This window comes from Solanum stenotomum, chromosome 7 (assembly GCF_019186545.1).
Source record: "Solanum stenotomum isolate F172 chromosome 7, ASM1918654v1, whole genome shotgun sequence".
In the NCBI taxonomy this organism is placed as follows: Eukaryota; Viridiplantae; Streptophyta; class Magnoliopsida; order Solanales; family Solanaceae; genus Solanum; species Solanum stenotomum.
Window position 1 is genome coordinate 6,018,756 of NC_064288.1, and position 15,019 is coordinate 6,033,774.

Below are 15,019 nucleotides of genomic sequence, written 5' to 3' on the forward strand. Positions count from 1 at the left end.
AACTTACAAGTTACAATTTTAGATAATGATGTATAATTTTGTACATATTAAACGACAATCTAATATTCATCGATTTCAAGTGCTATATTTGGCCAACTTTTTAAAAATATGAACAAAATCTTAATGATTGCCTAAAAGGGACATTTTGTGTAATGATCCCCAAATCAAGTTAGTTACCCAACCCACTATGAATTTAACCAAAGCCCAAACAGCCAAACATATTGTGGCCCAATGATACGATAGCCCAAATATAGTCCTTATAAATTCTAATGGGCCTGCCGGTTTAAGGCCTTGATCAGGACACGCGAACAAGGAACGTGTGTGTGGCACGCAGAACATTCATAGTGAGACTTCCGATTCTCCATTTTCTCCGACCACCGTCTGCTCGGAGCAATCGCCGGAGACTAAAAATGTTCGGTCGACTCGCTGCCCAACGCCTGAACGAGATCCGAACGGCCATCCGCCGAACTACTCAGGTCTAATCTTCATTAATATATTTTCCTTTTCACTTTGATAGATTGGTTCTTCCTGCCTTTCAGTCTAAATCTCTTCTATTTTTCGGTTTTACAGGCATCGCGATCTTTTTCCACTGCACTCAACTATGTGAGTTGTTGTCTAATTGTAATTTCGGAGTTCTGAGTTTAGATTCGAAATTTGAGTATTCAATTGCGTGTTTATGTTTTTATTTGTTTGGATTTTTATTGTACGCAGCACATTGATACACCGGACAACAAGCCGGACCTTCCTTGGGAGTTTAATAATGCAAACAAGGAAAAGGTTAGCATTGCTTATTATCCCCAAGAATACCAAAGACATACTTCTTTGTCATATCACTTGCAACATTTTTTAGAATTTATATCAAAAGGTTGAATCTTTGCTATGCCTGTTCTGTTTTTCTTTCAATTTTGTGTGTGGAAATTGAGAGCTCTTATTACCAGGATTTATGGCATCTCCTTTACTAAATGTTTCAAACTTTTTTGAATCAGAATATGCTTTCTTTGTATGTTTTGATGAAAATGTATTCCGCTGTAATCTTTATCTGTATTATAATCTGTGTAAGCTATTTAAGTGCCTATCTAGTCTTTGAATATCTGAACTTGGTTGAAAAATTGCATGAACATAATCTAGACTGACTCAAGTTTTGAGCTTGGCTGCGAAATGAATAACAGCCCTTTGAAATGATGTACCTTACACCATAAATTCAAGCTACATCTGTATGAGAAGATTGTCTAATTGAGCATTCAAACTTAGTTCTCATTTGGAAATGAATGGGAGAAAAGTTATTATTCTTAAAAGAACCTAATGGTCAAGTCGGTCCTGCATATCCAACCCAAAGAGAAGGCCGGAGAAGGAATAAAATGTAGAGAGACAATCACAAATAAAAAGAAAATACTTTCAAAGATAGTAGGTTATTAATGTTGTTGTTCAAGGCAAAATACATTCCCTGTTTGTTGCTTGGGCCTATTTTCATCACGTTATTCAGTAGCACTGCTGATGCATTGACTCCAAAATTGCAAATGTCAGAAACATCTTCTTCTGTAGCATTCTTCAGCAATTTTTAGAATTTACTAATCGAAAAAATAGTACGAAACTTCCTGCATCATAGAGATTTTTGAAATGGCTTTTGAATGTTGATTAGCTTCAATAATTTGATTCCAGAGGATTACCATAGTAGTGTACTTAAATTGAATCTTATGCATCTCTTTAATTGGTAACTATTTGCTTACCTCTATCTTAAATCCTACTTAATCCTCCCGTGCAATGTGCAGGTGAAGGAGATACTGTCTTTCTATCCATCCAACTATAAACAATCTGCAGTGATTCCTTTGTTGGATCTTGCACAGCAGCAAAATGGAGGGTGGCTACCTGTTTCGGCGATGAATGCAGTATGTTGACACTGTTTGGATTGATTATCAGCATTTTCAACGGTTACCACTATTGAATATTGAGATTATTTGGTGCACTTCTTTACAATTTATCAGCATTTGATTGCTAGAACCAATTCGGCTTTAGTTCTTGCCATTATTGTATTGTATTATTTGTCATATGTGTATTAACTTGATATTTGTATTACTCCCTTACCCTTGTTTCCTTTGTATACCCTCAAAGTAAGCTCACTGTAATTTGCCGTTCCTTAATTAGGGTTTATTTGTTCTATGATTTTTCCACCTATGTCTAAACTGTCATTTAAAAGTATCTAATCTAATCTTCTAAATGTTTAAGGTGGCTAAGGTTATTGAAGTCGCCCCAATTCGTGTATATGAGGTTGCAACTTTCTACACGATGTTCAACAGGACAAAAGTGAGTAGTTTGTCTTGACCTTTGGCTAGTGCAAGTGCAGGAAATTTAGAGCCAATCTTTACTCAGTTTCTTGTCCCTTTAGGTTGGCAAATACCACCTTCTGGTTTGTGGCACAACACCTTGTATGATCCGTGGTTCAAGAGGTATCGAAGAAGCTATACTGAAGCACCTGGGAGTAAAGCGCAATGGTCAGTTTTTTGTGGTGATTTTTACAATTATTTTGTTAGCCTTTTTGATAGTCCTAATAATACTGCTTGATCAAAAAATAAATAAATTAGTCCTAATAATCCTATTGTTGAAAGATGTTCTTATTCTGGTTTATGACTTCTTTATGTATGCAGAAGTAACCAAGGATGGCTTATTTTCTGTTGGTGAGATGGAATGCATGGTGAGTCATTTTTCATGTATCTTATTGATGATGACCTTGATTCTATTTGGTGGCCTTGACTCCTACATGACAGCTTTTGTGAACTTGTTTAGGCGCATATGCTTTCCAAACCTAAGATCTGATGTTGAGATTGGTTTGTTATGCAATAAATCACATGACCATGCTTGTGAGTTGTGACTGATAGTAACTAAATTAAGGAGTAGAAATTGGCTTATCTTTAGTGTTGGATGGCTACTTTAGTTAATTGTAGTTTCAAGGCAAGTGTAGTAAGACACCGGAGATTTTCTCAGCTTGTGGCCTTGGTTATAGTTGTTCTGATGATTAATGTATCTTGTAGATTCGTATGCATATGCACTCTTAATCTCGAGCAAGCCTGCTTTAGTGGCATTTTGAAAGAAATCTTGATATTAAGATGAGGATTGAGTGTCACTTCCAAAACCCAGTTGTTTAGGAATCTAAGGCATTATCAACTGATCATGATTAAGTTCATCTGACACGCATTCCACGGGCTCAATGGAAAGGATCTTTAAGTATTCCTGTCTAATTTTTGAAAAGATTCCCGGGGTTACTACAGTTATATTAGAAGGGTAGGGTGGTCTCCAGAAAACACAAAGATAGATGATATTGTAAGAAGCCAATTTCTATCACTTTTCCTCTCTAGTGCTCAAGTTCATATGCAGAGGCGGAGCCAAGATTTTAATTTAATTGGTTTTGGATTGTAGAATGACAATTTCAAGTGTTAATAATTGGGTTCTAAATTTAATATATATATATATATATACATTTAATGATTTTCTTAACACAAAAATAGTGTTTGAACACAAACTATTGGGTTTGGCCAAACTCATATATAACTTCTACCTCCGCTTATGTTCTTGTGCATGCATGTGTACCAAGAGTGTTATGAAATGTTTAAGTTGAACTGAAGTGAGATCCTGTAATGTTCTGATATTTGTGGTGCTAAACGAAGATTTAATATAACCTTGTTTTCTGATAAGTTCAAGTTTTGTTAATAACGTACCAAAATGGTGTAGGAATTACAACAAGCAACAAAAAAACTATCAGGTAACCCCCCGAACAAACTAAATAAGTCCATAAACTGGTCCATATTTTCAATCATATTACCATTACACCAAAAATATGGTTGTTTGGTACGAAGGAAAATGTTTTCCATGAAAATGATTTCGTAGAAAGTTTTTTCTTGGAAAACAAGCGGGTTTCTTACTTGTTTTCTAGCTTTTGGTAAGTAAGCAAGAAAATATTATCCCAAACATTTATATGTCATCAAAAAAACACTATGGAGGCGGAATGGAATAGGGATTGGGGGTTCAGGGGTGGTGGGCGGTGGGATGGTCAAGGGGTGGGGGTTGGGAGGATTGGGAAGAGACAACAAACTTGGAATGCCACTAATGCACCTTATTTTCCCTACTTCCATTAGGGAGGTCATTTTTCTCATTTTTAAGGAAATTGTTTTCCTAGAGAAAATATTTTCCAAACATTTAGACCAACCAAACATGAGAAAATTGAAAAAAAAAATCTGGAAAAATGTTTTCCTCCATACCAAACAGGCAAACACACCCTCACATTCTTAGTTATGGAAATTTGCAATCTCTCGCAACCTTGGTTCCTTTCCAACCATATAGTCCAAAAGATACAGGATGGAATTGTTCTACAAATCTGCCTCATGTTTCTAGGCATCCATCGACTTTGCCAGCACTCCATTGAACTCCTGATCTTAAGAGGCATTACCCATGAAACACGAATCAGTCAAAAAAGCTCTCAGCATTCCCTGGAGGATCTGCAGTGCAGGAACAAATGTTCCACTGATCCCAAATCTTCTTCACATACAAAGCATCTGCTATCATAACCCCTCTTATGCAAGTTATTCCGAGTTAAACAAGCCTTCCAGGTGACAATCAGCTAAAACAGGCTGCTTCCAACCTGATTTATCTGCATCTGCACATCCCACATTCATGGTCCTTAGGTTACTTCACTTAGGTACTAGGCATATACCCTTGGTCTACAAGGGTACATTGGACTCTCGTCTAGTTTGGCAGGCAGGAATATATCCAGTGACAAACATAATTTGTCAATGAATGATGGAAACTGGCCTCCTGACAACCTAATATGATAACCCACATAAATCTGTTATTATGAATTAGAACTCCAACATATACAGTAAGACCTCTATATAACAACCCCAAGTTTTCTTCGGAGCCAATTTTTTTATGTGGCATTTTACTTCTCTATGACAGTAACAAGTAACAACCATCATTACAATGACACTCTCTGTGAAGTTAACCCTCTATAGAAGGCCTTAAATCAAATATTTATGTACTTGCTCCCTCTTTTGCAATTTATGTGATGCAATTTTCCTTTTGGCATGTTCCAAAGAGAATGATACATTTATATATTTTGAAGCAATTTAACTTTAAACTTTCCATTTTGCCCCTAACAAGATGATTTATAGCCACACAAGTATATATAACTTGTCATAGATCATTAGTTTCGAAAGTCTGTTGAACTGTGTGTCCAATCAAAGTGCATCACATAAATTGGGTGGAGGAAGTATTATTTTATAATAATTACAGAAACACAATCTATTTTTTTTTGGAGACGTGACTGTAATAAATTTTTTTAAGTTCCAAAGAGGAATTTGGAATGTCAAAAACTCTTGTGAACTTGAAATGAGATTCGATCAAAACCTGGAAGAATTTGATTTTCAAATAGTTTTGAATTATCATCCTTAGAGTTGAAGTTTTTATATGTAGAACTTGTTATGGATTTATTAATATTGTATTAGCCTTTTAAATTTTTAAATAATGACATATGAATATCTTTAAAAAATTTAAACTTAAATTGATTTTTCTTTTATAACATTAAAAAAGTTCGAAAAAAAGACGTTTTAAACAGTTTTTGTTTGTAACAACCAAATTAGATCTAAAGGTCAAATGTTGTTATAGGCATGTTATAGGCAAAAAAGGGTTCAAATAAATGAGGTTGTTATGAAGAGGTTTGACTGTAATGATGTGCATGGAGACATGGTCAAACACACGATGTATGGATGGATACATAATTAATTCCACCTATACCTAAAGTAAAGTGACAAGAAGTCTCAGATCCTGTGGAAAATGAATTCTTTTTTAAACCTGTGAAACTAGCAACTTGTTGAGGAACTTCATTTTCCTCATTGCCCTTTGATGGTTTGGTCCTGGTCTAATTGGGGCCACTAAAGCCTTGAATTCATGGATTGTTGAGAGGATGCCTTGCTTGGTTGGATGGTTTTAGATACACGTGAAGAGAAAGATGTGATGGGTAGGGACTATTTGAAGTCAGAGAACTCATCTTACTATTAATTAGCCAGTTTTCTCAAACAGTATTCTCCTATTTATGTTTGTCATGGTGAAGTTTGACTAGATATTTATGATAACTAAAAATACTCCAGGGCCACTGGGGGATGGTTTGGAACTCTATGGATAATTTAAATTGGTGCCGACAAATAACCAATTCGCAAACTTAAATACTAGGATTTTGTTTGCGTCAGAGTTTGAAAGTCCCTAACCTACACTTCACAAGCTGCACTTTTACCACTAGACATAAACATCAGAGTCTAAATCTGGCTAGATTAAGTTTGTGCTGTTACATGACAGAATATCATTGTCGCCAATGCATTGAGGTCTGTCCAGTGGACCATGTTGAGACCTGAATTGGGTGTCTGAAGGGGGGGAACTTACTATTAATTTGGAACCCTGGAGAAGTCATGAAAATTATAAGGATATATGAATATGACACACCAACGAAAAAGCATGGTGGGAAAGACAAGATTGTCTCTGCTTTCTATTTTTTGCTGAATGTCAGTCTAAAAACCTATTTTACACTAATTTAGGTCCTCCTAACCAATCTTGTAAAGGCATAACCGCATAAGGTATGATTCTGGAATTGAAACAGTGGAACCTACTGTTAATGACAAGATATCTTATCCATAAGAAGACAATTTTCAATACGCTTAAGAAATAATAATTCAATACTAGAGGAATAGTATAGAGAGCATGAAAAATGTCAACATTATTAAAATTGCTGTTCAGATCCTGCGGAGATTTGTTCTCTATATGAGAATGAGGATTTAATGGTTAGGCTTTAGCTATTGCTTATGTTGAGCAAAAGGCATCAGAAGATGCCAAGCTATATAAAAACGTGCAATGTGGTCATTAACTACAGTATACAACTATCAAGTCCTCCATACTTTTCTCCTTACACTGGTGGCCCTTGTAATCTTGGAAGCTAAAATTGTCCTTGGGGAGGAGGGGGTGGTTTCTTAAACTATCGGGAAGGCTATTAGTGTTGTTTAAACTACTGCGACATCCTTCTTACTTTCCATGAATTGGAGACTCTTCAGTAAGGAACCATTGATTAGGTCATTAGATGCTTATATTGGTTCCAGAATGTTGAACACCATTCAAGTCATTGCTTATTTGATATATAACTGTTTTAATAATATGCCTTATCTTTGTGGCAGGGGTGTTGTGTAAATGCTCCAATGATGACGGTGGCTGACTATTCCAATGGATCTGAAGGATATGCTTACAATTATTATGTGAGTTAATACGTTAATCCTGTTTTGATCACTTGTTGTTCAATCTTGTACTAATAAGTTTAAGTATTTGGAGCTCAATTGGTCTTCCCTTCCTTTCTGCAGGAGGATCTCACTCCAAAGAAAGCTGTAGAGATTGTTGAAGCATTCAGGAAAGGTGAAAAACCACCGGTAAGATGACTATAAGTTGCATAGACTAATTTTATGTGCATAATGATATTACTACCTTGTTGATTGGCATGCTTTTTTATGTTTCAGCGTGGCACACAGAACCCTGGTCGTGTCAATTGTGGACCAGAAGGAGGAAATACTACATTATTAGGTGAGCCTAAGGCTCCTCCTTGTCGGGATCTAGATGCTGCTGAATAAGTTTCTTGTTGTTCAGTTTTTTAATAATGCAAAACAATTGATGGAGAGACACATCCGATGTCATATGCAGTAACTTACCCACTGCATTGATGTTTAAAGATTGTTTTCTGTCTGTCAGTATGATTACAGGTAAAACTGATTCTTGTTTATTTTTATCGGTTAACTCGAACTGGATCCAGTGAAAGTCCTTTGTTTTGGGTCAGGATGTCATATTTTGCCTATAATTGGTTTAGTACAGAATGGTTAGTTTACAATTAGGAAGTTTGATTTAAGAAGCCAGTAGCTTTTCCAATCAGTACACTCTAATGCTGAAGTGTATTGGGAGCATTGGCAATGTTTTTCGGTGTTTTGGATGTGAAAAGAGATTTTCTACTGAATAAAAAAATTGGAACTTGCATTCAAAGCTAAATTCTTATTTTCCCTTTTACTTGTGACTATATTTAGATTCAATTTTCTTGTTTCACATTGACTGTAAAATTGGAGTCAAAGTTGCTATTCTGAGAGTTTGATATTGCATTTATACTTTCGTTAGTTAGTTGAAAGGCGGGGCTAAGATTGGTTGGCTCCGTTTGGTTTCATGTAGTATCAGTTTTTGGTTTTTAAATATGCTAAATCAAATAACCAAACCTATAAGATATCTTTTTTATTGGTTATTGATTTATCGATTTTTGGTCCATAATGATTTGATTTTTGGTTTAACCAATAAGAAAGTTTAGTTCAAAATCAAATAAAGAGTATTTTACAAACACTTAATCCAGATCACATTTATTAATCAGCCAACATTTCAATCTTCCCAAAGTCTTTGATGAAAGTTGTTTGTTGAAATTTGAGTCTAGTAATTGAGAGTCCAAGTCAAATAACTATCATCAGATAGGACCAACCCAAAAATATTATCCAAGTTATTATTATGATAACGCAAGAAAATACTATATTGTATAAAGCAAAATGGGAAACAACTTTCCGTCAGAGCCGCCTTTTTCATTCTCTCTCCAATTATGCATCTCAATAATTATTCAGGAGAAAATTTAGAGAATTAAGTCAAACCACTTTCACAACCCAACCACACACGCTTTCAAAATAATACAAAACAAAAAAAAAAACTTGAAGTTAAGAACTTTTTTTGGACTATAATTGGTTGGAAATAGGTTATCTCAAGTTCAATTAATCTGGGATAAGTTATTTCATCATGTATATAAAATAATTTATCTCATCATTAAGATATAAACGGTGAGATATATAATTTTAGAACTGTCTAATACCTCCAACCAAACAATCTTGCATTTTATCTCTAAAATTATTATCCCTTATGCCTAGTCCTAAAATCTTATGTCATGGGACAACAAAATCTAGTATTAGAATTAATTTGGAACAACTCAATTACTTTGCTACTTCCTTCAACAAGTGGAAAAAAAAAATCATTTCTTGTTAAATTTTAATCTCCTATAAAGCTACTATTGTTACCACTAGCACTGAAATAGATTATTAGTTAATGTGTCAGTCTTAAAGGGCCCCAATTTCCACTAGGAAAACATAGAGCCCCCACCACAAGTGCTTCTACATCCACCACTATATTATCCTAGTCCCACCATTCATTTTCTTCTCTTTCACACTTAGCATGAAGAGAAGTTTGACAATTTCTTTTACTACTTGAATATATCAAACAACGACAACTTACTCAGTATAATTAAGATAATCTTTCTCCGTTAGACTCTCAGTTCAAGTAAAACATATAAAAAATTAAGTATAAGAGCTGAAAACAAAACTACTTGAATATATCAATGATAGAAAATGGTTTACTTTATACATAAACATTAAAAAAAAAAAACCCTGTTTCTTTCAACAAAAAGCTAAAATTACTTAAATAGATAAAAGTAGGAACCATCCACTTCAAGAAAATTCTTAAGGTCATTAGCATGTTATGTCACCTTTTTCTATAAGGGTGTCATCTATGAAGGAGGATTTGTTTCTGGCTTAACAAGACTTGATGTATCTGGTGGTTGAGAGTGATAAATTGCTGATGCAAGAGAAATAGGCATTATACATAGTGCCTTAGACTGAAGAAATTGCATTGCAGCACCAACATTTTCTTCCATAAGTTTAGCCACTTGCCTTTCTGTGCCATCACTTGACCACTTTTCCCAAGCTGGTTGGTTATTATTTCCACCTTCACTGCTCTCTTCCTAAATAAGACAAAGCCACAAGGATAAAAAGTATTAAGAAATTAATAAAGTGGACAAATCTTCCAGAAAAGAAGTCTAATAAGTTTATTATAATTAAAAAAAGTACCTCTACTGATGATATTGGAATGTCTGTAACAAGTGGTGCTACTGCACCAGCTCCTCCTAACCTACTCATGCTCAACACCTGTAGTGTCAAATATAATTTTTAACTTAGAAAAGTACCAAAATGTTCAATAATGCAAGGAAAAAAGTATTGATTCAAAAGGAGGAGAAAATCTAGTGCTATACCCTCTAAAGAGGAAAGGTAACTTTTCCATGATGTGAGTGGGAGATCCTTTATGGCATTTCTCATTTCACTATTAGTTTCTTTTTCAAGTTTAAATTATTTGAGAGGTTTCCATCCAGCAAAACTTCCTTTCAACACGAATATCCGGAGGGAAACTGTTTACTAATCAATTGATTTGAACAGATAGACATCGAATTCAACTAACCATAAGGAAAATGCTGCGCAGAAAATGACATGGGAACATTTCTTGAATGAAATGAAAAGCCATTGAAAAGAGCAATGCAAAAGCACAGTGAAAGAATATTCAGTGGAGAGTACATTTTAAAGAATTTTATGCAGAAAATCCAATCATGCCAAGATGCTAGTTTCTGCACCTTGGAAGTATTACATTCATGACATATTTTTTTAAAAAAATTAATAAGTAGCAGTTACATGAAGCTCTGAGTATTATCAGTAGTACCAGAATGCATTTCTGAAGAACCTTCACAACCAAAATCAACATCGATAGGTTCAAAATGATTTAGAATGACCCGTGATTGTAACTTTCGAAAAGATTCTATGTTAACTCACCTTCACTTGCAGCCGTAGGAATTTGACATAATCTACAATTTCATCAAGCATTACAGCTCTATCAGTCTGCAAGACCAATGAACAAAGGAAACAGTTGATGACTACTGATATGACAAACTTAACAGAATGATACAGCATAGTAACTACAACATGCCAAACATTGTTAATGCTTTAATTTATTGCACCAGAAGAATTAGAAATGGGTGGTTGAACGTTTGCATTAACCTATAGATGCATATAATCTCTCAAGACCTTCTAAAGATCACTTGAGATAAAACATACATAAACCTGTTTTACTTTGTCCCACAATCTCTGATGGGGATGTGGAAGTTATAGAATAATCAAAGAAAATGATGCAGCACCGTTTTTACCTATTCATAGATTTTGGTCTACTAATAAAATAAAAGATCAAACTTCTTTTCCGTGACATTTGTTGGCAATTTCAAAGCACAAGACACCTTGTTTAAGCATGCATAAATTAATTCTCGTAATAATTTTCATAACGACCATCATTTCTATCATATTCTGGTTTGGCTTCTGCGTGAATCCAAACTCCCTTAATCATCAACAGTAGAACAAGTGGACTAAACCAAATTGAAGATCTGCTTCAGTTAACGTGTCGAACTATATGGAAATAAATTCTCTTTAACCAGTAGATCTACAACTATGTCTTCTAATAGTGATTATCAAACATGAAATAAGGACCACAATATAGGTCATGCAGTATCCTCATAATACGATGCGTATCAGCTACTCTGTACTAAACTTTATGGAAGAACAATAGCAGAAGGAAAAGTTACCTAATGAATCAACTTCGACTTTTTACATTCTTTCAGGCAGACTAAAAAACACGGGAGAAAAGTTGAAAACTGTACACATGGGAAAGTCATATCCATGTGACCCTACTATTTTTGAAAGAAGTCTCTTTTGGTTTTTCATTTTGAAGTCCTTATTGCTTCTCTATCAATAAAATAGCATCATAACTTGAACAAACTGAGAAAGTTGAAGGAGTAGTGATTTTAGTTTTTCATTAATTCTGCAAATATTGCTCCATCAAATTCCTGAATTCTTTGGGTACGTAGGCACAAGCCCACAAAAGAAAACTGTGAAAAGAAAGGGGTCTCAATGTTTAACCCTCTACCTTTCTATCTTTTTAAAAGGATGCTCACAGTAAGTGAAGCATAGTTCAGTATATAGAAGAAAGAAAACTAACCTTATTGACACTGGGAACCAACTCTTGCAATGCTCTAATTCTTTCTGCTATCCTCTCTCTACGTAACTTCAGGAAAAGAAAAAAATCAGTTAGAATGGTAAAGTAACAGCAACTGAATACTAGGAAACAGGCCTTTATACATAGTACTCAACCTTGCACCGATGCTCAGAACTAGGATGTTATTCTACCTAGCATATTACTGAATTCTACAATAACACATTTTTGGCAGCTTAGGAATTATCAGTGTAGTATCAGAACATCTTATGCTCGTTGAAACTATGTATAACCCAAAATAATATGAACTCTAGATGATCTCCAGTGAAAAAATTAGTGTTGCACTTTGAAGAGCTTAATTCAAGCTCATTCATTTACTGTGGACAGTTGCAATCAAATTAAGAGAAGGGATATTATTTTTCTTCTGTCCAAATGCTAGAAGCAACAGAAAAATATTCCCCTTGTTAAACAATCTGAATAACTTTAGAATACTCTTCGCTGCAAAAAGAAAAAAAACATACCCTCTCCGCAATGCTGTGTGGATCAGTAGCTTGTCCTCGCCTAGCTCTCACCCTTGGACGTATTGCAGGGGGATGCGGCATTGAAGGCATGGGTTGTCCATGAAAACCCTGTAAAGATAGAACCTTGTCATTACTTTTGATTGTATTTCAAGGAAGCAATTGGTAAAATCACTTAGTAAATGGCCAAATTTCTTCATATTTAGATCTCGGACCATGGTTTTGCTTACATCACCTTGAATGGAAAAAAATATTGTTACATGTCAATCCCCTTTTTCTAGGCGAGTCTGCAATTCCAATTTTCTAAAGCTAGCAATAGTAGTCTTAAAATGAACAGCCTACATGATCTCTAGCTTGAATACACAAATATAAGCCTTATTTTTAAAACACCTCATTCTTAACTCCAAATTATACTGGACTCAGGCAGCCAAGTCCAGAAAAGGAAAAGAAAGTCAGAATTGAATGTCCCATACACCACCACCATCAACAACATACATAGTATAGTCCAACCATTGGGGTATGGGGAGTGTAGAGTTTACGCAGACCTTATCCTACCTTGCTAGGTAGATGGAGAGGTTGTTTCCAATAGACTCTCTGCTTAGGGAAAGCAAAAACACAACTTCCCATATACCAAGCACATACACATATCCCAGAAATAAGGTAGAGTTAACATATGGTAGTTTCAGGGGAGAAACAAATTCAGAAAAAACAAACAACTTTCTAGTGAAAACTTCTTAGGTAACACTCTACACCGATTTGCACAAAAAAGGAGATAACTTTCCAAGAAAAACTTACAGAATGTCACAGTATAAGTTTTTATATGGCAACCAAAAAGAAATCAAGAAACTAAATAACCAAGAAAAGATATAAGTAATAATTACAGGTTTGACAGAAGAAGAAGCTCTGCTATCAACAACATCATCTCTAAACCTCCTTCCAGGTGCTGAAACATCATCCATCTTCAAGAACCCACCTTTCCCTTGTTCTAAACTCAACCCTAAAGGAAAAGAAGCACCCCCACCATGACCATGGAACCCCCCACCACCTAACCCAACCCCAAGACCCACTCCAGTAAACTGACCCGACCCATCACCGGAGTTAAGCTGGAGCATCATCGCCGGCGGTATAGCTCCGGCATCATTTCCCGCCAAATTAGTTTCTGCTCCATTGTAAGCAGGAAATCCCAAGATTTGGTCAAAGAAATCATCAGAAGGTCCCTCAGAAGGGTTGTTAGCCATAGCAGAACTATAAAGATTCAATCTTTCTTGGATCGGAGCTGTTTTCGACCACCTTAATTTCTCAGAAAAGCATTCAATTGAACAAATACTACTTAAAAAAGTGTTCTTTACAAGTAAAATGATAAGATGGTGTACAAATTAGTACTCTCACAAGTACTTGTTACATATATATATATAGGCAAAAAATGGAAATGGAAGTGTGTGTTTTGGGTGTTTGTGTGTGTTGCTACTTTCTAAAGAGCAGTGAGAGCCATGAAGAAAATGAAGGAAAGGGTGTCACCTAAAGCTTTGCTTAAATATATTGTGTCATATTGTTTGTTTCAATGGTGTCGCTAAAAGCAATTGTTTAAATATTTGAGAGAAGTATTTTGAAAATATTTCTTAAATTTGAGGCAAATTATTATTTTTATTTTTGAACTATTGTAAGCTTTAAAAACATTTTTCTATTTGATTAACTAAATTTGTACAGCCTGATCTACTACCTCACATAGCAAGTGTTTCAAATTATTGTAGAAGCATAAAACTCTTAATAAAAAATCGAGAAGTGTTGAAAACACCACTAAATTTGGTGAAAATTCAGGCGTGTATTTAACATAAGATTGTGATGTATTTAAGTTCAGTTAGTCAAGTAAAAAATATTTTTAAGATTGTTAATAGTTTAAAAATGAAACTAATAATTCACATCGAATTTAGGGGGTGTTCTCGCGTAAGAAAAGTATTTTTTTTCTTTGTTAAAAAAGACTAGCTTAAATATATTCTCTACTGTTTCATGTTTTGTATATTTATATAATATTGGAAAGAAAAAGACATTCAAGTGGGACTAAAAAAGTTGTAAAAATTAATACTTCTATGACTTTTGCATAAAGATGATATGAATAAACTAGGAAATTATTTAAACTCTTTTCTTTTGATTTGTGGATTAGATTATCTCAACATTATAGTTTTAAAACTATAATATTTGGATTAATTTATTTCACCTGAGACTTGAGAGATGGATAAAATAATCTCAAATTTAATGCGATAAACAGTATATATGTGATTAAGTTTGAGATAATTTTTTTTGATATGTTTGATTAACGATATAAATATCTAATATCGTTAACCAAATACACTATAAATTTTATTGCAAACTTAAACTTGGCATATCATATCCTATCCTGCATATCAAACAATTTCTTTTACTTGAAAAGCATTTTTAGAATCTTGATCATTAATATATTATTGCTTTAATACTAATAAAAATATTTTTTCAATTAATTAATCAAACATAAATTATTTAGCAAATTTATTTTTCCAAATAAATAAATTTTAAAAGTTAACCAAACAAACTAAAAATTTGTTAGTACAATTTTGAGTTATTTATTAAAAATA

The 15,019-nt window shown here is 34.3% G+C and overlaps 2 protein-coding genes across 2 annotated transcripts; one reads left to right on the forward strand and one right to left on the reverse strand.

Moving 5' to 3' along the window:
- The first annotated feature begins 293 nt into the window (after positions 1-293).
- LOC125871323 (NADH dehydrogenase [ubiquinone] flavoprotein 2, mitochondrial) lies at positions 294-7,881 on the forward strand. Its single transcript, XM_049551912.1, has 10 exons — positions 294-476; positions 571-603; positions 712-777; positions 1,770-1,886; positions 2,224-2,301; positions 2,384-2,489; positions 2,643-2,689; positions 7,206-7,283; positions 7,386-7,451; positions 7,539-7,881. The coding sequence occupies exons 1-10, from the start codon at positions 411-413 to the stop codon at positions 7,647-7,649; spliced, it is 768 nt and encodes a 255-aa protein (XP_049407869.1). The 5' UTR covers positions 294-410; the 3' UTR covers positions 7,650-7,881.
- Positions 7,882-9,404: 1,523 nt separating this feature from the next.
- Positions 9,405-13,965, reverse strand: LOC125870812 (transcription factor UNE12). Its single transcript, XM_049551343.1, has 6 exons — positions 13,292-13,965; positions 12,414-12,521; positions 11,899-11,964; positions 10,686-10,751; positions 9,936-10,013; positions 9,405-9,829 (listed from the first exon to the last, which is right to left on the reverse strand). Exons 1-6 carry the CDS (start codon positions 13,646-13,648, stop codon positions 9,596-9,598), a joined length of 909 nt encoding a protein of 302 aa, XP_049407300.1. The 5' UTR covers positions 13,649-13,965; the 3' UTR covers positions 9,405-9,595.
- Between the last annotated feature and the right edge of the window lie 1,054 nt (positions 13,966-15,019).

Coding starts and splice junctions, on each gene's coding strand:
- LOC125871323 (XM_049551912.1), top strand. CDS start 411: ATGTTCGGTCGACTCGCTGCCCAACGCCTGAACGAGATCCGAACGGCC. Junction 477..570: donor CCATCCGCCGAACTACTCAG/GTCTAATCTTCA, acceptor TCGGTTTTACAG/GCATCGCGATCTTTTTCCAC. Junction 604..711: donor TTTCCACTGCACTCAACTAT/GTGAGTTGTTGT, acceptor TATTGTACGCAG/CACATTGATACACCGGACAA.
- LOC125870812 (XM_049551343.1), bottom strand. CDS start 13,648: ATGGCTAACAACCCTTCTGAGGGACCTTCTGATGATTTCTTTGACCAA. Junction 12,522..13,291: donor CTTCTTCTTCTGTCAAACCT/GTAATTATTACT, acceptor CTATCTTTACAG/GGTTTTCATGGACAACCCAT. Junction 10,014..10,685: donor TCCTACGGCTGCAAGTGAAG/GTGAGTTAACAT, acceptor TTGACACTACAG/GTGTTGAGCATGAGTAGGTT.